This window comes from Cuculus canorus, chromosome 3 (genome assembly GCF_017976375.1).
Source record: "Cuculus canorus isolate bCucCan1 chromosome 3, bCucCan1.pri, whole genome shotgun sequence".
Classification (NCBI taxonomy): Eukaryota; Metazoa; Chordata; class Aves; order Cuculiformes; family Cuculidae; genus Cuculus; species Cuculus canorus.
In genome coordinates, this window is record NC_071403.1 from 79664240 (window position 1) to 79689441 (window position 25202).

General features: G+C 39.1%; 2 protein-coding genes across 3 annotated transcripts; both read left to right on the top strand.

Moving 5' to 3' along the window:
* The first annotated feature begins 4711 nt into the window (after positions 1–4711).
* On the top strand, positions 4712–13889 carry LOC104055429 (poly(A) polymerase gamma). 2 transcript variants are annotated; one of them, XM_054063616.1, is made up of 10 exons: positions 4712–4759; positions 8449–8607; positions 8688–8754; positions 9405–9486; positions 9570–9679; positions 10832–10885; positions 11978–12089; positions 12739–12828; positions 13322–13460; positions 13769–13889. In XM_054063616.1, exons 1-10 carry the CDS (start codon positions 4743–4745, stop codon positions 13770–13772), a joined length of 834 nt encoding a protein of 277 aa, XP_053919591.1. In that variant the 5' UTR covers positions 4712–4742; the 3' UTR covers positions 13773–13889. The 2 variants fall into 2 exon arrangements, with proteins under 2 accessions (XP_053919591.1, XP_053919593.1); XM_054063618.1 differs by lacking the exon at positions 13769–13889 and having other exon boundaries at positions 13322–13464.
* Positions 13890–15745: 1856 nt separating this feature from the next.
* Positions 15746–24688, top strand: PAPOLG (poly(A) polymerase gamma). Its single transcript, XM_054063615.1, has 8 exons — positions 15746–16164; positions 18396–18517; positions 18601–18770; positions 19661–19767; positions 19844–20058; positions 20864–20935; positions 22734–22790; positions 23565–24688. Exons 1-8 carry the CDS (start codon positions 16026–16028, stop codon positions 23661–23663), a joined length of 981 nt encoding a protein of 326 aa, XP_053919590.1. The 5' UTR covers positions 15746–16025; the 3' UTR covers positions 23664–24688.
* Positions 24689–25202: the final 514 nt, after the last annotated feature.

The window sequence follows — 25202 nt, forward strand, 5'->3', positions numbered from 1 at the left end:
AAAATGAAGGTAGTATGGTAAATAAAAAGAAAAAAGAAAAAAACTACAAGATGGGCATATTCTATTAAGTTTGGGCGATAGCTTCCTGGTGACTTTTTCTGACCCAAGAGACCGTCTGTACCAAAAACCTACCACATAAGATTTTGTCCTTCTTCAGGTGTTAGCTAGCAGAGATAGCAGTTTTCATTGTAGAGAAACAATCTTAAATTAAAAGCGTACTTCCTGCTCAACTTTCCTCCCCAAAAAAGAAATACCTTTAGCTAAAGCTGCCATGCCAAAGATTTTTACATACATTACACCTCTGAAGAGTACCAGAATGCAAACCAAATCTTTACATAACTGAAACATCTAGATTGTCTATGGGAGATGCAAACATTTCAGAAGGAACTCTAAACTCCACCACCTTAGTTTCCCCCATAAAGAGAACCCTAAGGATTTAAAGAAACCTACGTGATTCCATACACCAGCTGCTTGTCCAGATGCCAGCATACATAGACCTGGTTAGGAAGACTCTTTGATTGAGGTTAACCATCAAGCATCAAAGACACTTCCATTTAAGTGGCCCCAATGCACTGTTGCTATATCTGATGTATGCTGGTGGAAACAAAGAAGGCTGCTCTTCTGTGGTCAGAGCAGTTTGTTGTATGGACAACAACAAAAAAAAAAGTGAAGTGGAAAGGCAAACAGTGGCTTTAGATTTTAATGTGGTGGCAACAAATACACAGCATAAAAAATAGTTGAAAAAACAGACACATCCTCAACGTCTTCCACTACAATCTTGCTAGTTCCTGGACATTTTAGGCTTTACCCTACTACCAGACAGCAGAATAGCAAAGTCCTTTAGATGATTGGCTCAGGTAAATAAAGTGGAAAACAGCTAGAAATAATACTGCCAGGTGATTAGAAGAGAATTGGTTTTAAATTTAAACACCATTTTGATTCATTAATCTCCAACAGCTAAAGACAAACCTAAAGCAAAATTAACATGATTGTAAACTAAGCACTCGTATCCTGTGGCTATTTTTTGGCCTGCTGAGAGAGAATGAGCTGATCAAAGAAAGACACTTCATTGAGACCAGCAAGATTGCTGCTGCTTCAGTGAGCTCACAGTTAGGTCCCATTAACTAACCTGTTTCAGAAGCTGGTAACACCATAATTAATCTTCACTTCAATTTGACATGAAACAAGAGACTGACCCTTCCATCTTCTGATGACGTTACACCTGCCCTACAAGACAGTGCAAGTTCATGCAGTCTTTGGCTATTGCGGACCAGGTGAATAGCTGTAACTAATTTCGCTTTAAGGGGCACAAGTATTCCCCAGGAGAGCAGAGCAGAGGAGTTGTTTTGCTACTTCAATGCACAGCGGCAAGTTGAAATCCTACCAAGCAATTGCAGTTAATCTAGGAATCCACTGTAACTATCAGTATGAGGAGCTAATAGCCATTAGCAGGAAGCCAGCCCAGAAAAACATACAGCAGTGTAATAACTGTTACAGTCATGCCCTCCAAGGCAAGCTTGGTGTTTCAGTAGCGGTTAGGACTGACTTAAAATATAAATGTTTTATGCATTTACATTTCCAAGTAGGTCATTAGATTACAAACATTTCATAGAATTATGTCCCTTAAGGAAGTTGATGAACCTCAAAGATAAATTAAGAAAAGCCCCAAAACAGCCAACCCAAAAAAACCCTTCAACCACCACTTGTTTAAATCCATCCATCTAAAGTCTGTCTTCAGTAACCATACCTTCTACTGTTAACTGTTATCACTTATAATGCATCTTCCCACATAACATGATAAATCAGCAAACCTTGAAAACATTTATTAAAAAAAATGTAGCTTTCCAGAATCAACTTTCGTGTTATTTTGATGTGATATTCATCAGGGCCTAAATGTATATATACAAATTATTGCTGACAAAAATCTTTCTATAGTTAAATATGGTACATTACACAGATAAGATCCTCCTCATTTGTAAGGGGAAAATCCAAAGGCTGAATAAAATCTTTTTCTGATAAGTTTTTCCTCTGTTCTATGGATAATATTTTAATATCACATAAATATTTTGTGTGTAGCAGTGTCACTTTTCAGTCAGACTTTATGTTAAAGCAGAAAGGTTCAGGTACAGTAGTCTGTAGATTAGGTGTATGCATATGCATGAAAAGTTAAATTCCTCCAAAACTACCTTCATAAATCTGTTTAAAGTCTGACTCTCCTTTAATCTTTAAAGTGTTAGAACATTGTATTTTAACCAGAGTCACAAAGCACTTTGCCAAATGAAATATAATAAAAATCCTTCCAGACACAGATGTCTTAATAGGTTGCAACACAATTAATCAGAGAAAAAGCTACAAAACTAAGAGATATCAAAAGTAAAAAAATCACACCTTTTCCATTCACAAAGACATTTTGCTTCTTGCTACCCTTGTCATACAACTCCAATTACACACTCCCTCATAAATATCAGCCCCCCCCGAAGCATCTATGTCCAAGCAAACATAAGCAACAGTGCTAGAAGGTCAGCTGATAGATAGCACATGTGTTAAGGCACAGACCTGAGAACCTCCTAGACCCTTTCCTCTCTGCTGTGCTGTATTTTCAGCACATGCCTGGAAGGTTGAAGTCCCCCACGAGTACAAGGGCTAGCGATCACGAGACTTATCCCAGCTGCTTATAGAATAATATTTCTGTCTCTTCATCCTGGTTGAGTGGTCTATAACAGACTCCTACCGTGATATCTCTCTCATTGGCCTTCCCCCGATTTTTACCCCAAACCCCTCAAAAACCTATAGTCACTATCATATAGCTCTAGGCAAGCCAAACCCTCCCTACAGGGCTACCCTACCACCTCTTCTTCCTTGCCTGTCCCTTCTGAAAGGTTTACTGTCATCCATTGCAGGACTCTAGTTGCACGAACGATCCCATTTGGCCACCCCGCTATTGAAAAAAACCCACAAAACTGTTGTGATGATACCAGCCATGGAGCCACGTATTAACAGACCACAGAAAAGACTCTAATAAAATATATTTCACTCCTTCAACAAGCTATCTGGAGAACACATACAAACAACAAAAAAGAGCCCCAATTAACAATAATTATTTGGTTATCAGGCATTTCTATAACCAAGGCACTATATAGGTAGAAACTATATAGGTAGAACACAACAATTACACATTAGGAAAGAATTTTACACAAAGTTAGCAAAGAAGAGGATTTTGTTTTCTGCAAAAAAATTACTACTCACAGCATAGCCAATCCAATCAGTCTCCTCAGTTCTGTCCTTCAAAGATAACTCTCAAGTATCTTCAAAACATAATACTAGAAACTAGAATTCATAAACTCCAGCAAAATAACAGAAAGTCTATTAATTACTTCATAATGGTTCCTTTTCTATAAAAAAAAAAAAAGCCACCAAATTATTTCATTGTTGGTGCTCCAACTACTTAGGACCTGTCCATCTCGTAACACCCTTTGTTTCTCCAGCCCCTACTGCCTTTTCAGTGTAAAAGTTTATGGGATTGAAGCAATCAAGTTAAGCTTGATTAGTCTTCACTTGCATTTAACATTAGAATTGCACCTGAGGAAAAACTTCTGTGCTTGAAGATCTGTTATACTTTACCTAATTGTTGCAGGTGATTTAAATAAAGGCATCACCTCTCCATAAAAACCATTTTATTGCTTACATCTGTGGGTAAATGCAAATACCATTTCAATACTAAAGCACACAGCAGAAACAGATTAAAAAAACATTGGCTAAGGAGCCATCTAAACTGGGGAAAAAATAAAGGCAAGTGTTTTCCTCACACAAAATAAATTATATCCACCTGAGAAAAAAAGAACTGAAAGCAGTATACAAACAAGAGTTGTCCCGATTCTAGGGCCAGGATAGCGTTGTGAGGATCATAAAATATTAAAGAAAACCAGGATAAACTTGTGAGAATAAAAAGGGCATAGCTACAGTTTAAAAAAACTCTCTAGAAATTTGCTTTAAAATCTGTTGGGGTGACAGGGGACAGCACGAGGGGGAACGACCTCAAGCTCCGCCAGGGGCCGTTCAGGCTGGATATCAGGAAAAAATGTTTCGCAGAAAGGGTCATTGGGCACTGGCAGAGGCTGCCCAGGGAGGTGGTTGAGTGACCATCCCTGGAGGTGTTTAAAAGACGGGTAAATGAGGTGCTCAGGGACACGGTTTAGTGGCAGATGAGAATTTGGACTCGATGATCCAAGAGGTCTTTTCCGGCCTGGTGATTCTATGGGGAGCGCTTGAGACCATCCGCTGTCAGATCTCTGTCTCTCCATCCCCGTTTGACGGGGTGCCAGGGAGGCGACAGGCGAGCAGGGCTGTCCCTGGGTGACCCCTGGCACCCCCTGCTCCCCACGCAGGGTATCCTCCCGCTTCCAAGTGGGACGGCGTGCGGCAGGAACCTCCTGACAGTAAGAAAGGACGTTTCTCCGTGAGGCAGCCCCTCCTCCGGGCCCATCCCCGCCGCAGCCACCCCTTCTCACGAGAGGCAGAGCAGCGCGCGCCCCTCCCGCTTGAAGGACGCCGCGGAGCAGCGGGAGGCGAGTACCACCCCTCCCCGCCGTCCCCAGGGGGCGCCGCGCGGCCGCGCGGGAGTGGGCGTGGCCTCCCGCCCCCCGGGTAGCGCTCCGCCTCGCCATTGGCGGGGCGCCGCGGCGGCCGTCGGGAAGGAGGTGGTGTAGAAGGGGCGCGGGGTGGGCTGCGCGGGGTGCGCTGACATGAAGGAGACGTGCGGGTGAGCCGGCGGCTCCTCTCTCCCTCTCCGTCATCTCTCCTAGAGGGAGCCCTGCCCGCCGCGGCAGCTCTGTGGGGTGGCTTGGCAGGGCGGGAGGTGCGGGGCCCTTGTGGGGGCGTCCGCCTTCCGCCGGGGAGAAATGGTGATTAAAATAAATGACAGCTTGGAGAGGGCTCGGCTGGCGGAGCCCCGGGAGCAGGCGTTGTTCCTCAGCCCCGTGGCGGGTGCCTCGTGCCCGTGCGAGGCGCCTGCCGCTCGTAACGGCGTCTCTGGCTGTGGGCGCCACGTTATAGAGCTGCGGCTGCCGATGCGGGGAGGAGGGGGGAAAGCGCGGCGAACTCGGGCTGTGGGCGATGGCTGCCAGGTGCTGGAGCCCTCTGGGGCACTGGGACGGGAGGGCGATGCAGCCCCGGGGTGGTGCAGCCCCAGTTGCGGAGCGGGTGGGGTGGCTGGAGGTGTTTTCCGTTGATTCTCCTGTTGCTTTTTCCCGAGCTGGTTTGCAGACGTTCCCCCTCCCCAGGTAGAAGAGGGTGGAGGGATGCATTTCTACCTCTCATTCCCAGGGAGCCCTCCTGTCTGGAGGCGGTGCCCCGGACCGGGATGGGATACGCTTGTCCTGCCATCTCTCCCGAGTATGCGGGAGTGAGGGCTTGCAGCTTTGCAAGCTATAAATAAGTGGCAAAACCTAGAGCAAGTCCATTCAAGTTAACTCCTTGTACAAGATTAGCGTCTGGAGCTGTTCTCTGTGGTGGACAAATCCTAGCATGAGTTGGTGAAATGTTAAACTGTAACAGACTTCTGATTTGAACAGAAGGCTCATGGATGAGTAGGTAGTTTGCCATGTATGCTATGTTATCTCTTGAGATCCCTTTGTATTTGCTTGGCAGTCAGTTACACTTGGGAGAGAGGAGTAAGTTGGTTTGGTTTTTTTTCAATTCTAATGGATTGAGAGCAGCCCTAAGGAGGACTTGGAGGTGCTGGTGGATGAGAAGCTCAACACGAGCAGATGTGCTCTTGCAGCCCAGAAAGCCAGCTGTGTCCTGGGCTGCGTCAAAAGAAGTGTGACGAGCATGTCGAGGCAGGTGATTCTGCCCCTCTACTCTGCTCTCGTGAGGCCTCATCTGGAGTACTGTATTCAGTTCTGAAGTCCTCAAGACAGGAAGGATGTGGATTTGTTAGAGTAAGTCCAGACGAGGGCCACAAAGATGATCAGAGGACTGGAGCACTTCCCATATGAGGGCAGGCTGAGAGAATTTGGGTTTTTCAGCCTGGAGAAGTGAAGGCTCCAGGAAGACATAATAGCCATCCAGTACTTAAAGGGGGCGTACAGGAAAGCTGAGGAGGGGCTCTTTATCAGAGAGTGCAGGGGTAGGACAAAGGGTGAATGGTTTTAAGCTGAAAGAAGGGAGATATAGATAAGATATTAGGAAGAAATTTTTTCCTGTGAGGGTAGTTAGGCACTGGCACAGGTTGTCCAGAGAGTTGTGGATGCCTTGTCCCTGGAGGTGTTCAAGGCCAGGTTGAATGAGGCTTTGAGCAACCTGATACAGTGGAAAGCATCCTTGCCCGCAGCAGGGGGTTGGAACTGGATGATCTTTGAGGTCCCTTCCAACCCAAACCATTCTATGATTATTAGGGGAAAAAATTCTGTGGGGCATAAAAGTCGCTCTTTCCCTAAAACTTTTGAGTGCCGTTTTCTTTGGCTTTTAAGTTGTGACGTCAGACTTTCAGTAATATGTGCAGGCAATTGAAAAATATGTACTACTGACTAAAATAATTTGATAATAATAGTATCTAATATATAATTGATAGTGTTCTTTATTTCAATTTTTAATTATAGTCTCATAGGAAGAATGGGGCAATGAAAGGCAGGCCTTTTGTAATCTGGAAAGGTCTTGAATGCTGGCCATCTAAAGACTATTCTTGTTTCATGCAAACTTTCTGAAGTGCAGGTCGTACAATGCAAGTAATACATCAAACATGTAGGAAGTTGCTGCAATAAGTGTTTTAATTTAGATGTAGTGCACAGCAAATCGACATAGGCTTTCCTTCTGTATTTGTCATGAAAATGTTAACACAAGAAGGAAAATATTCACTGAATATTTTTACTTGACAGTGAAAGTTTATAGTGCCTATAACCAAGGCAAGGCAAATTAGGTCAGTGTCTAGTTATGCTTACAACTAAACAGCCTTTCTGACTGGGGAGACTAGTTGATAAGATAATCCACTAAAACCACCCCCCAGCTTTTTGGAAAATGCATAGAATAAAGTTTGAAAAACAAACCAGGGAGAGGGGAAAATCACATTACTTGATGAAAAGGTGCGTCTGCTGGAAAAAGCTACTCGGAGAAATCTGTCTTCCTTCAATGGGAAAGTAAAGGCAACAATTGGAAATAAGGAACTGTAATAAGCTGTCTTTTTTTAAAACCAAGTGCTGAAGCTGCCCTTTGAGCATTTCCTAATCCTATTCCAGCCAAAGAGGTCAGATAACTTCAATATTTATAAATATCTCTTGACTAACCTATCTAGTATTAGAAGTTGTTTGTATGCAAAGTAGAAAAGTCCAGTTTGAGTAATGGCACAATTAATCCCTTTAGCTTTGGGGCCTAGATATGGACTGACTAGCATGATGAGTTGTCTAGACCTTCTAATGTCTCCACCTTTTGCAGCTAGTGTTTCTGTAGAGACCCATGATCTCTTAAGTACAGTTCTTACCCCCCATCCCGTTCCTTTTTATCTCCTGTTTTTAGCTGGTAATGCGGAGGAGGGAGGTTTTGTCTTCACTATTCCTTTTCCAGGAAGCAAGGGTTCTGTGGTATTAAAAAAAAAAAACAACTGTCTGTCCTCAGTTGCCTCTAATCTCAGATGCCTGGTGTCCTGCTCAGCCTAAGGGGGCAGTGGGCTAGCTAAGCCAGATTTGAGCACCTTCTGCAAACAGTGCTTAATTTGCACTGCTTTATATGCCGATGTACCTCTCTTGGATTTAGATAACAGATGTATGTACAGCTAAGCCTCTGAACTATGAACATTGAGCACTGTTTTAGGAGTGCTAGACTCTCCTAGCAACACTAGCTGTATATTGGTTGATGTTTTCATTCATACTCTTCCATAAACAAAACAAAGATAATACTGGATTTACTGCATCAGCTCTGTTTAACAGACCACTTTACGTCCATTCTCTATAATCGAGTATAATGCCCTTCCAAATTCAGAATAACAGCAAATATATTTAACTTAAAGAAGCGAGTGTTAAATTGCCTTGTTTAAGGTTAGCTGGAAGCTGACAGGGGTATCCTTAAATCAAAACTGGTGTGGAACTCGAATGTATCCTAAACTTGTGCTCTGTGTAGTGCCACTGTTGATGGATTTCAAGCCTTTTATTTTTGAGGGGAGCAGTTCTGTCTAGAGCAATGCAACTAAGTTGTATTAAGATGGTAGCAGTTTGGATCCTATCTTATATCCTGAAGGGTTTTTTTAGAGAAGTAGTTGTGACTTCTAAGGTCAAGTTAGCTAAAAATCATAAGCAGATTTTTTTTTTTTTAAATTCTCATTTATGTTAATGCTAGGTAGAGGAGCAGAAGTTGATTTAGAAACCTGTAAGTTGGAGGGTGTTTTCTGATAAGCAGTGGGTTGGGTTGGTTGTCTTTTTTTCTTTAGTGAAGTCTTTAGTATTTTATTTTCTCCCACAGTACTTCTAGGAGGCAGAGCCAGCCGCAAAGACATTATGGACTTACTTCTCCAATTAGCTTGGCTCCTCCTGAGGATATAGATTACACTAGTACTGAGGAGCTAGTTGAAGCTATGAAGCCCTTTGGAGTATTTGAAGATAAGGAAGAACTGAATCACAGGTATAACAGGACTGTAAAATTTGTTAATCTCTTGGGTTTTTTTTTTTTTAGGGCAAACTTAACATGAGTTTTCTTTACAGGATATCTCTTCTTGGCAAGCTAAATAACTTGGTCAGAGAATGGATTTCAGAAGTCGGAGAGAGCAAAGTAAGGATTTTTTTGTGTTCTTATCGAAACAGATGAAGCTTTTTTTTTCTTTTAAAGGCCGTATTACTAAAATTAATGCTAAAGTTCAACTTTTAACTTTTTTTCTTAAATATTGAGTGGAGCTTTAGTAACTGGTATTGAAATAAAGTATAAAAGATACTTCAGATAAAGATCTTGAAGTCTTTGGGGCACTGAATAGATTTGTGAAGTAGCTCTATTGTTTGACTTGTAGCAGTTAACAAAGCTGAAATAGTGTATTGTGGGGTAAAATGGATGGTAAACGGGCACTAATCTTGACCCAAATAGCCTACAGCACTCAATCTAGTTTGAAATTATTACACTAGATTAGCCTTTTGTGTAGTTCTTAGATTGTGTTAATTTATGTGTATCTGCTGCGGGGAAGACTAATAATAGGTCTTAATTTGTGTAAATTAATGAAAGGGCTGCTACATAACTCATTTTTTTTAATTGCAAGCACTTGCATCAGAATAAAAAGCATCAGTGTATTAGACTAATGACTCGGTACAGGAGAGTGAAAACATTTTTTGTAGAGGCTTTTGTCTTTGTAAGTAACTCCTATGCTAGTTAAACTTGCACGTAGATCAATGTGTGTCTTGTATTCTACAGTGAACTTTCTCTTCTACTCGTAGAAAGTTCCTGCTTCAATAATAGAAAATGCTGGTGGCAAAATATGTACATTTGGTTCTTACAGACTTGGAGTACACACTAAAGGTAGAACTTCCATTGTCTAGTCATAGTTCTAATGTTTGAAAGTGACTTCCAACAATAACAGAAGAAATGGAATCTCTTTGCAGGTGCTGACATAGATGCTGTTTGTGTTGCTCCTAGATATGTGGAAAGATCGGATTTTTTTCAGTCATTTTTTGCAAAACTTAAACAGCAGGAGGGAATAAAAAATCTAAGAGTGAGTAAGCTCTCTTCTTGATAGATTGTGCAACTTGAACCATAAGAATATTGTATTATTAGTGAATGTCTTACAAGCCAAAATAAAAAGAAGAAATTATTTGAGCACCTTCTAAAATGCGATTTTATGCAGCATGAAAATGTTTAAGTCAACCTTTTGGTTCTTGTCCCCAGTGACTGTAAATCACAAAAGAATCTTCGTGGTAGACTTCTCCGATACCCATGTTTTGGGAATGAGTCAGCTGTATCAAAAAGCAGGGTTGTCCCTAGGAGTCTTGCTTTCAATCCTAAATGTAGTAAGAGGCTTGGAAATGAGATTATTGCATGCAGGAAGAGGAAGGCCAGCCTGAAAACTAAGGAAGTGGAGTATGATATGGAGAGGCTTCTGTCAGTACCTTTGCCATGGAGTTCCTGTGGATGTACTTTAGTACCTCTAATTCGTTCCTCTCTGGTTATGTTTCCTTCTGGCTACCCCGCCTGAAACTTGGCAGAAAGGATGCATGCTGTCAGCCTTACATAAAGTTAATAGGAGCTGTGCTGTGAACTGCTTTGTGAAATCGCCCTCAGGTGGATATGTTGTGTGCCTTGCATGTAAAACTGAACTCCTGAGATTTGGTTCTGTTAGCCTGGTCTTCCTTGTGCACACTGTTTGAAAGACTTCATACGCATAGCTAACAAGCCTTTGTTTAGATGACTGTCACCTGAAAACAGAGGGCTGTGGCTCTGTTCTGCCAAGTGGTCTACCAAATGGAAAACTATCCCATAAGGTAACTGATAGCGTCTCAGGCATGGTAGAAAATAAAAATGCAGGAGACTAGTGCATGTGTTCAAATATGGACAGATTTTTTTTTTCAATTTCTCTGGATGTTAACCAATAATAAGATAGCTACAGAAATCTCTTTCCTGCCTTGCTGCCAAAGTATCTTACAGCCATTGATGGATCACTGTGCACAGTTTTTCATTACAAGATTGGCCTCTGAATCTCTTGCCTAAGTAACTTTTTAAAGCTTGTATTAATACTTCTTTTGGTTCAAAAACTACTCTGTCTTTATACTGACTAGTTCAGCAGTCTAAATTCTGTGTTGCATCATATTTTAGGAAAAATACTGAAGTAGTGAAAGATACTTTCTTACATTTATCCTCTCCTTTGCAGGCAGTTGAAGATGCTTATGTACCAGTTGTCAAGTTTGAGTTTGATGGCATTGAGGTAAGCATTTCAATTAAGTGAGTAATTCTTTTTTCTTGCTTGGGAATAGAATACTTTTTCCAGGGACCTGTGACTGTACCGTTTTCGAAGGTTATTGGCATCTTAAAGTATGTTTAGGAAGTGGCAATTGAACAACCTGACCACAACCCACCCCAGAAGACATTGCAGTAGAATGGAAGCTTATAGGAAAATCAATCCCAAGGAAGCCTGGCATGCATGGGAACATCAGAGACACCTTTTTCTAAACCTGTCAGGGTAGCTTACTTGAACAGTGTTTACCTTGAGGATTGTGCAGAGGAGAAGTAGAGGCTATGTCTTTGCTTAACTCTTCTTAGCTCTGACAAGCTAGCTTTCTATGAAGGGCTGCATGTGGTGTAGTTCACGGTATGAATCATGTCATCAGATTAAATATTTTGTTGCAAATTAAAAATAAAGCAGTTATGAGACGAACAATCTGGAAAATGAAAAATAAAAGTACTCATTTGACTCCTGCCATCGTTTGTCAGTGGCTGGAATCCTTGTATTCTGAATATATTTTTTACAGTGAATAAAGACATGCGTGCTGTAGTACTGTAGCAAGTTAGTGCTTGATATCACTGTCATGAAGGCACTTATTCAATGACCTTTTTGTGGCCTTTACCTGGTACGGACGTTCACAGAACGATATTCTTGGCTCAGACTGTTAAAAACCAGGTAACTTCGAATCAAAAGGGCTTACTGCATAAAGAAAATGCTCTCTCCTATGCTAAAGTATAGTTGAGGTGATCAAACTTATCTTAATTCTATGATAAATTTTAAGTTCTCTTTTAATGAAAATTTGAGGCTTGGGGCATCTGTTCAATTTAAAGAAAACACTTTCCTTTCCCTAGCTTAAAAAGAAAAGGAGATGCAATGAAGGTGTTGTAAATAAAATGCAGAACTACTTGCATTTTTCTTGAGTTTCCTGGCAAATAGATCTCTTGGGAGATGAATCTATAGTCATGTAATTCTAAATAGAATTGTCATTACTCATTTTAGGCTTGACTAACTGTCCCCTACTAGCAAACAGTGTAGCATTCCAACTCACAGTTGGCACTTCTTTTCCCTCTTAAGATTGATCTTCTGTTTGCAAGACTGTCTATGCAAACTGTTCCTGATAATCTTGATCTCAGAGATGACTCGTGTCTGAGAGGCCTGGATATAAGATGTATACGGAGCTTAAATGGTAAGTATGTTTACACATCTTTAAAAAGAAAGTGTTACTAAAATTGGTATAGAATGCACATTATGCAACCCAAGTTTCTGCGCAAGATGCGGAAATTGATCTGTACATTTGAAATCTGAGGAGCTAGCAATTTGGCTTAAATTTAGATGTTTCAAGGAGTTGTATGTTTAGATAGACCTGTATTTCCTGTTTCTTTGATCAGGAGATTTACATTGTTGCAGTTTGCCACAGGAACTGCTTCAGAAACTGCTATATAGGTGGAGCACTTGATATAGAAGAATAAGTTGCATTTCATTAAAAAAAAAGTATTTAAAACACCTGAAGCCTAACTTGCTATTTGTTTAGCATTGACTGGTTTAATCATTCCTGGCTGTTGAAAGAAACCTAGCTTTCATAATCCTGTAGAAAAGACCTTATTAAAAATTGATGGATGTAGTCTAAACTATGAGAAAGCTGTTGAGGGTACTAGTTACCTGAACTGGTGCTGAATGTTACATTTAATCTATAATTTTTAAGGTAATACAAAGCAAGTAACCCAAACTTGTTTTCATAGACTTGAATGTTAAACTGTAAGCTATTGATACAGTATAGCATAAAACTGGTTATGCCTATTACTAGTAACTTCTGTATTTCAACTTTTTTCTTACAGGCTGCAGGGTTACTGATGAAATACTACATCTAGTGCCAAATAAAGAGAACTTCCGGCTCACACTCCGTGCAATTAAACTGTGGGCAAAACGTGAGTAATGTAATTGTACGTGATCTTTAAACTTTTCAGAGGCACCTCATGCTTGAAAAATAAGGCCATTAGAAGTACTTCAGCTCTGGATAGCTGTTTAAATGACAGTTTTTAAACTAAAAACTTTTTTTGGTTTACATTCAAGATCTGTCCATTTGGTAGATTTAGTGGTTTTTACTGCAGCAGGTAAGAGTAGGGAGGAAGGGGGTGCACCTACAAGACAAAGTGCTGCGTTGCTTGTCAGGAACTTGATTAGAAATGATAAAAATGGAAAGCTGTATCAAAGAAGGAAAATTTCAGATTGGCAATGTTTTGGGAAGTGGTTTGGCCATTCTTTTTCTGATCATTGTAAGGACCAACAATTTTGGCCTCATTGACTTTGAGGCTGAAGTATACTTAGTATTCTATAGATTGTGAAGTTGGTACTGTAAATTTCAAGATATATACTTGGTTATTGAAAGACCACAGGCTAACTGCAATGTATTGATTCTAGGACGTGGCATCTACTCCAACATGCTGGGATTTCTTGGTGGGGTTTCCTGGGCGATGCTAGTAGCAAGAATATGTCAACTCTATCCAAATGCTTTGGCTTCTACTCTTGTTAGCAAGTTCTTCTTGATTTTTTCAGAATGGTAAGAGCTATTGTTAATTTTTATTTGCATAAAGAAGTAACACTTCTAGAGGTAGTTCTTTGTATAAGATTTACATTAACAACATTAAATCCTACCCTGAATCACATGGCAGAGTTTTAAATGGACAGTTAGTTACTGGCATTTCTTGCATAGGGAATGGCCAAGGCCTGTATTGCTGAAAAGAGTCGAAGAAAGCAAACTTAATTTACCAGTATGGGACCCTAGGGTACGTAGACATTGACTTCAGCAGCCTTTAATCTTTCTTCTGACCTAAAATGATGCTAAGCAAATTTGTTTTAACATCATAGGTGAACCCAGCAGACCGGTATCACGTAATGCCTATCATTACCCCGGCCTATCCACAGCAGAACTCTACATACAATGTATCTACATCAACACGAGCAATAGTGGTAGAAGAGCTAAAATACGGTAAAGTTCTTTCCGTGCTTATTAAATGATTAAAAAATATAATTCTTGCTATATGACACCACATTATATGAATTGATTTTATTCCTTAATGTGTTCTGCCCTTTTAGGCAGAATAGATCTCTGGGAGGTATGCCCATTACAGGCAGTAAGGGGCCAGTTTTACAGTGAACTGCTGTAGCAGACCTGCATTCTGTCAAGGGAATTCCTGCTTTTTGATCTGTCAATTACTGTTCAAAACCTTTCTGTAAAATTTATATCGTGTTCTAGTAGTCTTAAGGAAAATGGTAATAAGGTTTTCAACCTTAATTGTAGGTCTTGCAATTACAAATGAGATTCTCCAAGGAAAATCAGACTGGTCAAAGCTCTTTGAACCACTGAACTTCTTTCAGAAGTACAAGTATGTATGAAATCTGTTGTCTAAACTTGAAATTATTTATTTGCTGGTTAGTATAGGGAATTTTAACTTGCAGTCTAAATAGAAGATGGCATTAATGTTTGTTTTTTCAGAAACTGGAAGCAGTCATATGAATTTTGGTAGGGATAAGGACAGGGAAGATAGAAAAACTGCATATGTTAAGCCATTGACAGTATTTTTATTTGAAAAATCACCTAAGATATCTAGACTATAGCAGAATTATAAAGGATGTGTTTAGTTTTTTTTTTTTTTCAGTTAATACTATGCTGAATGCAGGATATAATCTGTCTTGTCTGGAAGTCATATTCTATACATTTAAGGCAGTTTTCATTTCACTTGAAGGAATATGAAGTCCTGAGCTAGCATGTTAATTTTCCTTTTCTTCCAGACATTATATTGTGCTGACTGCTAGCGCCATTACCAAAGAGCATCACTTAGAGTGGTAAGTCTTCCTTTAAATGTGAGTTCAATACCTAATTGAAACTCAATTTAGTGTTTCACTTCATTTGTTAATACAGCTTACAAAAAGTATTAAACTGTACAATTAGGCATGGAATACGGTACCAAGTTAAGCAGACAATTTATCAGCAAAATTAAAAACTTTCTTGTGAAGGGAAATTAACGTTAATCTTGCTGTTAAAGAAGCTTGTGCAGCACCACGCACTTTGAAGACCACTGTTGTAGAGCCTTATGAGACTTTGTTTAGTAACATTTTTACCGGATGAAATACTTAACTTACGACTAGATTGCACTGTGTGCGAAGTTGCTCTGGTTATGTAGTCCACCTATTCCAGAGCTTACTTTTGTCCAGTGAAGAGAAACAAGGCTGTTTAATCTGGGTGAAACCTTAGAGTTTGTGTGGAGCATCTGAATGCTGATAGATTGTATTTACTAAGTTTTAATCTTGTAGTTTGCTCAGGCCTCTTATGTTTTGTGCTGAAAATGATCACTTCAGCACATTTGGTAGTGGGTAGGTAAATTGCAGGAGTGCCTATCTACTTTGTGAAACTTAATGTGGGAATCTCCTCATTTGCAGAGGAAACGGCTCATTATGACATTTGTCTCTATCTGAAAGGAGATATGCCAACAGTAACCTGTTAAACCTATGTAAATGTGCTGACTAACTCTTAATTCTGAAATAAGAGTGTACTATAAAAATCTGGTATCTGCTCAGCTGAATGAACCTTACTGTTTATTGACTGGTTAGCATTTTTGTATTAGCATTGTATTATAAAAAGATGTATATATATATATAACTACTGTGCTGTTAAAAATGTGTAAATATCTCTTGTTCTTACTAGGATTGGCCTTGTTGAATCTAAAATTCGTGTGCTGGTTGGAAACTTGGAGAGGAATGAATTTATAACTATGGCACATGTAATGCCACAGTCTTTCCCTGGCAAGCCAGAACTCTGTAAACAGTGAGCTTTATTACTTTTCTGAAATACAGTTTGGCCAATTTAGTTTAAGTTGTTTATATTCACTCAGCTTATCTGTGAGATGTTCAGTTATGTATTTACTGTTTTGTAGATACATACTCTGACAGACAAGGTTCTGAGTATGTAAGATCTTTTTAAAAAGAGGAGAACTTCAGAGAGAAGTACTCTGAAAGCTTAAATATAGTCTGACTATAATCTTTAACTGCTGTGTACAACTGAACTGCTTTGCTTAATCCATTGAGAATAGATGTTAGCATCCAAATAACTTGCATCTGTGCCAAAATGATAGACTTGCGAATCTGTCTTTTTAGGAATGGACATGTCTCAATGTGGTTTCTTGGAATCATATTTAAGAAAGCTGAAAATGCAGAAAGAATTAACATTGACTTGACATGTGTTATACAGACGTTCATAGATATGGGTAAGCCTGTATTTTGCGCTAGTCTTTAATTCTAGTGGAAATTGCTTTACGAAGTGAATCATGCTTCCTTTTGGTATTAGCTATTAGATATTACTATAGAGAGCAACATATAGATAATCAGCTTTAAAAACATACTCTTTTGACACTTTGGCGAAGTAAGTCCACCTCAAAACAAAAGTGTACAGTACATTCATAGAACATATACTATGAGTGAAATGAGTTCTGCAGATCATAGTGTAAACACTCATGAAGGAACTGTATTTCATGAAATGGACATCTCCTGGCCTCGCATCTGATTGTCTGTTTACTGGGTGTAGATGCGCTTGTTCAAAACAGTTGTCAGTTGCTGAACTTCCACAATGGGAATTAACTGTATCTGGTTCTAGAATTAGTTCTTAATGCCTGATAGTATTTTCCCAAAATAACAATTTGTGGATATGATCACAGAACTTTGAAAATCAGTGAGTTGTCACACTGTAGTTACATGCATGTAAACCTTCATGTTCATCTTCCATTATTTTTGATAGATGTAGAAATAAAGTAATATTGCAAGTGTTGTTAAATAAAACTAGAATAAAGGGGGTTGGAGGTGAGGAGTTCTTTGAAAGTATAAGGCTCTTCCACATCTGTTTACTTCTACGCAAGTTGACTGCTCTTGTGCCTCTCAGAAATGCATGTGTGTGTCAGGTTCGTGCATAGCCGTAATAATGAACTAAAGAAATCAGGTTATTCTTCTGAAGTGTCAAGTCTGCTTGGACAGAGTTGTAAACAGTTCATTCCTTTAAATGTTTGTTTGCATTGATAAACTTATCCATAGTATCAGCATGATCTGTGTGTTTGGCTCAGACAATGTAAGTAAATGCAGTAAAACACGACCATCTTTTTAGCTTTGGAATATGAGAAAAGCACAGAAAAATGCATCAAAACTCTGAGTTTCAAGGCAGATGGGGTGATTTCCACAGACTTGTACTCGTACTGATGCTTGTCTTGTACATTACATCCAGTGGCATCCATGTTAAATTCCTTATTTCTATACATAAACTTTATTGTGTGCTCTTAGTTCAGTGAAGTACAGCCTATAGTATATTTCAGATATAGGGTTTCAATCCAGAAAGATTAAATGGAAGAGAGATTTTTGGAGAGGTGTGTAACCTTTGGTAAGTGTGGGAGTGATGAGTAGTTATGTGTGAGAAAACTTTTAGTGTGTGCCTTGACTTTAAGAGAGTATTTTTAGAGGGCGAAGGTTAACTTCAGGTTGTTGGACTCAAGAATATAGGCTTCAGTGTTTGTTTGGAAGGCTTTTGTTAGGTGAACTTTATCTCACTTTGACATAAAAACATTATTGAATTTACTTTGAAGCAGCTGTTCTTATTTGTATGAATGTTTATATTCGTGCTTTTATTCCACTATTGGATCTCCTGTAGAAAGTCTTAAGACTTTTTATTCTGTGTATTTACTTTGATTTCCACTGTGTATATTGGTAAACTGACTCTCCAGTTATGCTCATGATATGCCTGCTAGATAAGCTTTTCTAATTGTGACTTAATTCTTTAACTGCTGTGCTAGCATAATATTTTAAAGTTACATAAAAGACTGTTTGCAGGCAGCTAAGAAAAACCTGTTTAAATTTGTGATTCTGATAAGTAAGACCAGATTTTAGGGACTTTTGACTTTCTTGGACAGATAGAATTTTAATGTCTTGACTGCTGAGAAGTTATATGATGTTACAGAACTATTACCACCACCCCACCCCCCAATTACAGCTGTAAACCTAAAATAAACTAACCTGAGCCTTGAATAATGTGTCTGGTCTCACCAGCTGTGCACTATTGGATTGATTCAGAAAGTCTTCTGCATCTGTTTTCAACCAGAAAACTAATGGTTGAGGATTATTATCTTGTTCAGGTTAAAGTCAACTCGTGAGCTGCATGATTAGCAAAACAGCTATAATTGAGCACATAAATGCATATTTGAACTTAAATAGCTATGTTTTCTGGTCTGTACTGGATGGGAAATGGGCGTCTTAAGTCAAATTCGTCATCTTGAAGACTGTATGTGTAGTGCTTGGGTAGCATTTTTTTCTTCAGCTGGGCTGGAAACTTCTCGTTCTTTGTTTGGGTTGGACAGACTTAAAGGCTTGCTGTTCCTAAAGAAACTGTATGTAACTTGTACAAATACCTAATGCAAATATCTCCACTAAGATACAACACTAAATTTCAATTTCATGTTAGTTTATTGGCAGGCTAACAACCTCAACATGCTAAAGGAAGGTATGAAGATTGATACAGCTCATGTGAAGAGAAAGCATCTCCACCAGTTTTTGCCTGCAGAAATCTTACAGAAAAGGAAGAAGGTGTAAACTTGGTTCTTATGGCAATATTTCATTGCTTTAATAAATATTTAAAGACTTTATTATTTTTTTAACTGTTGTTTCAGCAAAGTGTGTCAGGCACTAGTCAAAATGCAAGTGGACTTCGTTGCAAAAGGACTTCGTCAGATGTAAGCTGTTTGGACAGTTCTGGAGACAAAGACTGCAAAACACAATCTGATTCCGCTTTGTTAAGTAAGATACCTAAATTAGACACGGCTACAGCAGAGACAGAAAGGTTAGCACCATACGACCTTAGAACTGTGAAGAAGCTGGTTTTAACTGACTCAATGTGCATAAGACCTTAGATTCAATCAAGGTACCCGTGTGGATCATAAGAATGTGGAGTTTTCTAATGGCTTCAGGAACAAAGCTGGCATCTCCTTTGGGCATGTGGGAGGAGACAGATTAAAGAAATCCTTGAAAAAATTATTTTAATATACATGAACACATAGAAGTGTAGAACTTGAGAAATTATTTGGTCTTGAATATAAATCCCCTTAGATTAGTCTGTAACTTGAAGCTGAAGTATTTTATGTGTAAGTAACTGTTCTTTAACAAAGTATGATTGATGGTATGCAGTAATAAGTTCCAATGAAGTGCTGATCTTGATCACAGAAACACTAGAGTTGCTGCTGACTTAGTGGAGCAGTGTGAGAACTCGGGCAGTAGAAGTGTCTTCTCACTTCCTGAGAAGTCTGTTTGTCCATAAGCTCCTTCAGCATAGGAGGCATATGTAATATTAAGAGAATGGCTGGATACTACCCAGTGCGTAATGCCTGCTGCGTTCAGACTGTTTAGTACTGTAGAAGTAGCATTAAAAAAAAATTGGGCGCGTGTATAGATAGAGCAGATCCATTCATTAAAAGCCGCACAGTGCTGGATGTACTGAGCTGGAAAACAGTATCAGCGTATAAAGATTGACTAAAGAAAATGGTTGTTTGATTTTTGCTGTCTGAAGTTCAGCAAAATTAAGATCTCTTGCTAGATTTGCTGTGCGTTTGTGTTGTTTAGTAAAGCTGTGACAATGAGCTAAGAAGGTAGACTTCTATCTTGTATGAACTATCTGAAAACGTATAGTGCTTTGCAAAGTAGCATGTTATAACTCTATCGTTTCGACTTTTACAGAAGTGCTGTAGATCAGATATCTGATGGTGGTAAAAAGAGAGAGAAGATGCACAGCTACATGAGGCCACCAGTGTCTAAGGAACTCTCCATTCCTGTTACTAATTCAAGTATGTATTGAAGTAGTAGGTGTGATGCAGTCTTTAATTTCATGGCTGAACTCTAAAAGCTTGGTGTCTCCTACAGAGGTGGAGGCTACAGTTGCAGTAAGAACATCAGGATCTCCAGCTGGTAGCACCGTTCCAGGACGTAACACAGTTTCTCAGTTTAGAGCGCACTTTGTGCAAGGACAGTGTGAGTTAAGTGGGTCTCCAATTACAGGTGCTAAGAATGCTGCACCTAAACTACCTTATTTACCTACATCAGAAGATTGCTCCAAACAACCAAGAAATGGAGAAAAGGTAAGGAAGGGTGCTAGGCCAGTGAGGGTTTGAAGTAGGATTAGTTGTTGAAGTAGTATGAATTAAATAACTAAGAAGAAATGCATATATGCATCGCCAGTGGATTCAGGAGTCTAAGCATAGGATGTAGCTATGAGAAATTGACATAATTTTTCTCCAAGATCTGGCCCTACTCCTAGTCTGGTGGTAGGGTCTCTAAATATTACTGTATTTATATTACTGTACTTAGCAATTGCTGAACAAATTGGCTTGTTTGAAGTAGTTCTTTAAAATAATTCAGAAAAAGAAATATCACAAAATGAAGAGGATGAGAGTCTTATAAATGTAAAAGTATCAGCTAATCTTGTTTTGACAGATGAGTTTTGAATGCCTATTGATAGTTTTGCTGCTTTAGAAATCAGACAGCCTACTCAATAGATTCTCTACTGCTGAAATGGTAGTATGGAGTGGCTTGTTAAATCTTGGTTTTGTGGTAAATTTAGATTGATTTGTTTTATTGTTACATAAAAAGATCTCCCTAAATAGCTGTTCTTGTGGCTTGACCTCTGATTTGAGACAGAGGCAAAGAATAACTAGGAAAAACTTGGTTTTGACACTTGTAAAGAATTAACTTGCGATTTCGAGGTCTGGGTAGTAAGAATTTCTGAGAGGCTTGAGATTCCTGTGTGGCAACGGTAGTCTCGTCTAAATGTTGTTTTAAGAATGGTCACTAATGCATTTAATGTGTTGACTGGAAGCTGTACTCAAATATGAAGGTAATTTTAGTATAGCAATTGTTTTGAGCCTGTGTATTCTGTTCTTTTAGTTAACTGGCCAGGATTCTGCATTCAAAGACAGTGGCAATCCAGAAGATGTCAGGAGAAGATCTACAGAAAATGTAATTTTGAAGGGGTTTTACTCAGTGGACTAACTGAAAAGCTGAATGGACTCTCCTAGTGCCTAGACTCATATAAATCCTCTATACTTTTATTCATGTAAATAAAAATATGGTTTTAAACTTAAATTATTTCAGTCTTTATTTTGCAAATATTGCACTTGTGTGGCTGATCTTTTAAATGTTGTGTGTGAAAATAATTGCCGTTTTTTACTGTCAACTTTAAAGTAGTATATCTCAGCTTAGAATGAAATTTATTAATCACAATCAGAACCATTAGAATCTATGCGGTTTTGCCAACAAGAAACAAGTTTACCTGTTCCAGAAGCATAGAATTCATCAGTTCCAGGACTCCAGAATTCTTCAAGAGCGTTTTGAACTGCTTCTTTGTTGTGGAGACCTTCTCCTGAAGGAAGTTGTCAAGATGCTTGAAAATGTGGTAATCAGTGGGAGAGAGAGATGGTGAGTAAGCTGGGTGAGAGAGTTTCAGAGCCCAGTTCACGCAGCTTCTGCAGACTCATGAGATGTAGTTGAGCGTTGTCACAGAGAAGAATTGGTCCTTTTCAACTGTGCTGGATGCAAACATTGCAGTTCTTGGTCCATTCCATGGATTTCCTGACAATACGTCTCTGCTGTGATGATTTCACCGGAATTCAAGAAGCTGTAATAGCTGATTCCACATCCTGACTACCAAATAGGGACCATAATCTCCTTTCAACGCGGCTCTGGTTTGGAGGAAGTGTTTTGGTGTTTCACCTGAATCCAGCTTCTGCACCATCAGCTATATAGAATCCATTTTTCACCACATGTCACAATGCAATCAAAGGGGTCATTTTTGTTGCACAAGAGGCGCAGAGTAGACTTCGTGATGGCAGTTCTTCTGATTTTTCATTCAGCTTGTGTGGCATTCATTTATTGAGAGTTTTTGATTTTCCAGTTTAGTGCAAATGTCAAACAACTAAATGGTCAACGTTTCGTTCTTCTGAAACCTCTCAAATTGTTTTGCATGGGTCTGCCCTCAATGGGTTGTCGTCTATTACAGAAGGTTGTATACAACCCTTCTCATCTTCAAGGCTCTCATTTCTGTTATGGAATTTTTGGCATCAGTGTCAAGCTGTACATTTGATAGTCCCCTGGCCAAATGCTTGGTTGATATTGCTAGCAGTTTGCTACTTTACATCTGCTTTTGAACTCATAAAGCAAAATCACTTGAATTTTCTTTTATCCATCTTTAATTTGACAGCATAATATAAAAAGGTATAAACAGTGAAAACAAAACAATTAGCATAAGTAGTCAGTTTTATGCTTTAAAATGGTGTACTACATGAACACAGTTAAATAAGCGTCACAGTTTACAACGATAAAAATGGCAATTATTTTTGCACCAACCTCATGCTAGATGATTTGGTAGTATCTGTCTTTGCGCCGTACTTGAAATTATGTTTTATTTTTGTGTGTTTTTAAACCATTTGATTGCCTGATTAAACTAAAACTACTGTAAAGATTAAAGCATTTGGCCTCTCAAAGGGGAGGATAAAGGACTTTATATTTAGGCTAGCTTGCTACTGAAGCATGAAGTCTTGAGGGCACACCCTCACATCAACACGTGGTCTTGTTGGCAGATTGAAGGTTGAAATACCTGAAATGCTGTATGTGTGCTTAGAGGGCTTGGGGGAAAAAAAGTGGGTATGAGGTTGTCAATGCATGTATGTACTTGAGTTTTAAGTATCTAAGCTGCTGGACCTTGTCTTAAGTCATAAATTTACAATACTGCCTAATGTATCCCTTCTGGCTTTTTTAGGGTATCCTTGGAGGAAGATCCGTGGTGCTTCCACTTATTGACACATCAAGATCACAGGTATTATATATTGTGCCTTTGTGTTCATAGGTAGAGTAAAACTAGAGTTTCAATTTTATGTATGAAGACTTATATGCTGTTAACCCCTGTGAACTTAGTGGATCTAAGTAGTTGTTAAGCTTTGTCTATCATGCTTCCACCAAACTGGATAGTGAGCGACCTTCCCAGTTTACTCACAAAAGGGAAGTCAAAGTTTCAAAGTTATCGAACTTGAAAAAACATCTTTCTGTGCAAACACTGACGCAATTTGTTTTCTGATTTGCTTTTTTCTTAAGCAAAAAGATCTGTACTCATTGCAGACCTTCTATAAGGTGAAACGATCTTAAATACTTGTATACAGATTTGTGACAAGACTTGGAAGCTTTGTAGTGTATAAGTGGCTTTAACTCTTCCCCATCATGTAACATGTTGTGAAAATGACGGGTATAAGACTGGAAGTAATCTGGGCAGTAGAAACACTTGTTTTCTTGCTCCACGGATCTGAAAAGAATGGTAGCTTCCTCTATTATTCTATTGAGCAGGAATATAATTATTTTGATGCCAGGAAAGAAGTGGGCAGAGGGGAGAATGCTCTTCCTGGTGGTAACTAAAAAAAGTGGTGTAGTGAAAAAATCCTTCTCTGTAAATATTTGGGTTCAGGCCATACTGTTTTGGTGCATAGAGAATGTTATATTTCTCTAGGAAAAGGTTTATTTGCTGCCACTTCTATATTAATGAATCTAAAACTTGCTGCTTTTTTTTTTTTTTTCCGGTGGCATCTTTTGTGTGTTGTAGCGGCTTTCCAGTAAAGAACTACCAGATTCTTCATCTCCTGTTCCAACAAATAGTATTTGTATTATTAAAAGATCCATCAAACTAACGCTTAACCCATAACTGGTATCTCTTCAGATAAAGAAGATTATTACTGGTTTGATCGTCCATATTATCAGTATGTGTTGTCATTACTGCCAAAGTATGGAAGGTTACCGTTGCCTTACTGCAACTGGCCGGCTAAAATCATGTCTTATTTTGCATTATTGTTAAATGCTTTCTTGCTTTTGAACTGCTCTTTTCATATTCTTGTAACAGTTATCGTTATTGAAGTCTCAACTGTCAGTAGCTGAAGCACTTTTGAAAAAGCCACAAAACCAAACTGTCCTGTGGCTTGGATTCAGAGTGTAAGTGAACAGTTAACTACTCACTGCAACCACATTCTGGTTTCAACTATTATGTTTATCTTAAATTATTTTCCCATTTGGCACATACAGTCCAGTGCATCGATCACAATGGTGCTTAGCTTCCTCAGCTAGTAGCTTTCCACTGTCTAGCATAGCCATGCACTACATGAGTATTGCCTCCCATGGAGGCCCATAAATTAAACACTGAAGAAAATGCAGCAGAGGATGCTACCAAGGTGTGGAGATCATAGACGTTTTCCATGCCACATAATCTGATTTTTTTTTTTTTTTGTCTTGAGACTGCTCCAGCATGAGACTAGAGGGTTTTTTTTTTGTCACTGGGTAGTAAAGCTAAACTCAAATATGCAGCTGAAGATGTACTTAAACATAGCAACAGCCAAGTAGTGACACTACTACCCACCTGCAAGCTGCAGTCTTGTAAGCAACTGGCATGCAGAGAGTGGTTTCAGATAAGTCCTCAAAGTTGTTCTAAATGGTTACGTGAACACTGGTAGTAGTCTTGAGTCTGGTTCTGTAAACTGGTAACACTACTTCCCAGTTAAGTGCATTAGGGTTTTTTTTGAGGGGTGGGAGAAATTCTGATCATATGAAACAAATGTTATGCAATTTCTCTATTGTACCTTCTTTATAATTTAATGTTTTTGTAAATGAAGCTGTACTTTTTTCTAGAGTATTTTTGTATGTACTGTAAAATACTATGTTCCAAAGAGAAATATAAAATCTTCAGTCTCTTTGGTTTTCTGGTTTTTTTTATGCGGCTAAGATCTGCTTAAATCTCAACAACTAAACCAAAAGGGGAGGGCAGTGCCACAAAAAAATGAAAAACTTTCTACAAAATTATGTCATGCTGCAGTAAATTTGAGGACACCAGGAACACTGTATTCCTACTTCTAGTTTTTCTAGATCTTGAATTAACACCCTGTGAGTAGTGCAGTTTGCAAACTGCACTGACAGCTAAAGGCTTAGTTTGCTATGCAGACAACAACTACCCCTACATTGGTTTACAACTAGGTGCTTGGCTTAAACAGCAATTCTAACCTCTGATCATCTTAAGCATCCACTTAAAAGCCTAGTGATGAGACTGAAGCACTCTACAGAAATTAGAAGAAGTATATATCTTGCAAGGTCTTAATTTGCTAGCCCTTCTCTGCCTGCTGCTAGCCTTCTCTGCCCGTAGAGAAAGCATGATTATATTTGTTACAATACAGTTAGTTCATTCTTTACTACCTCTGGT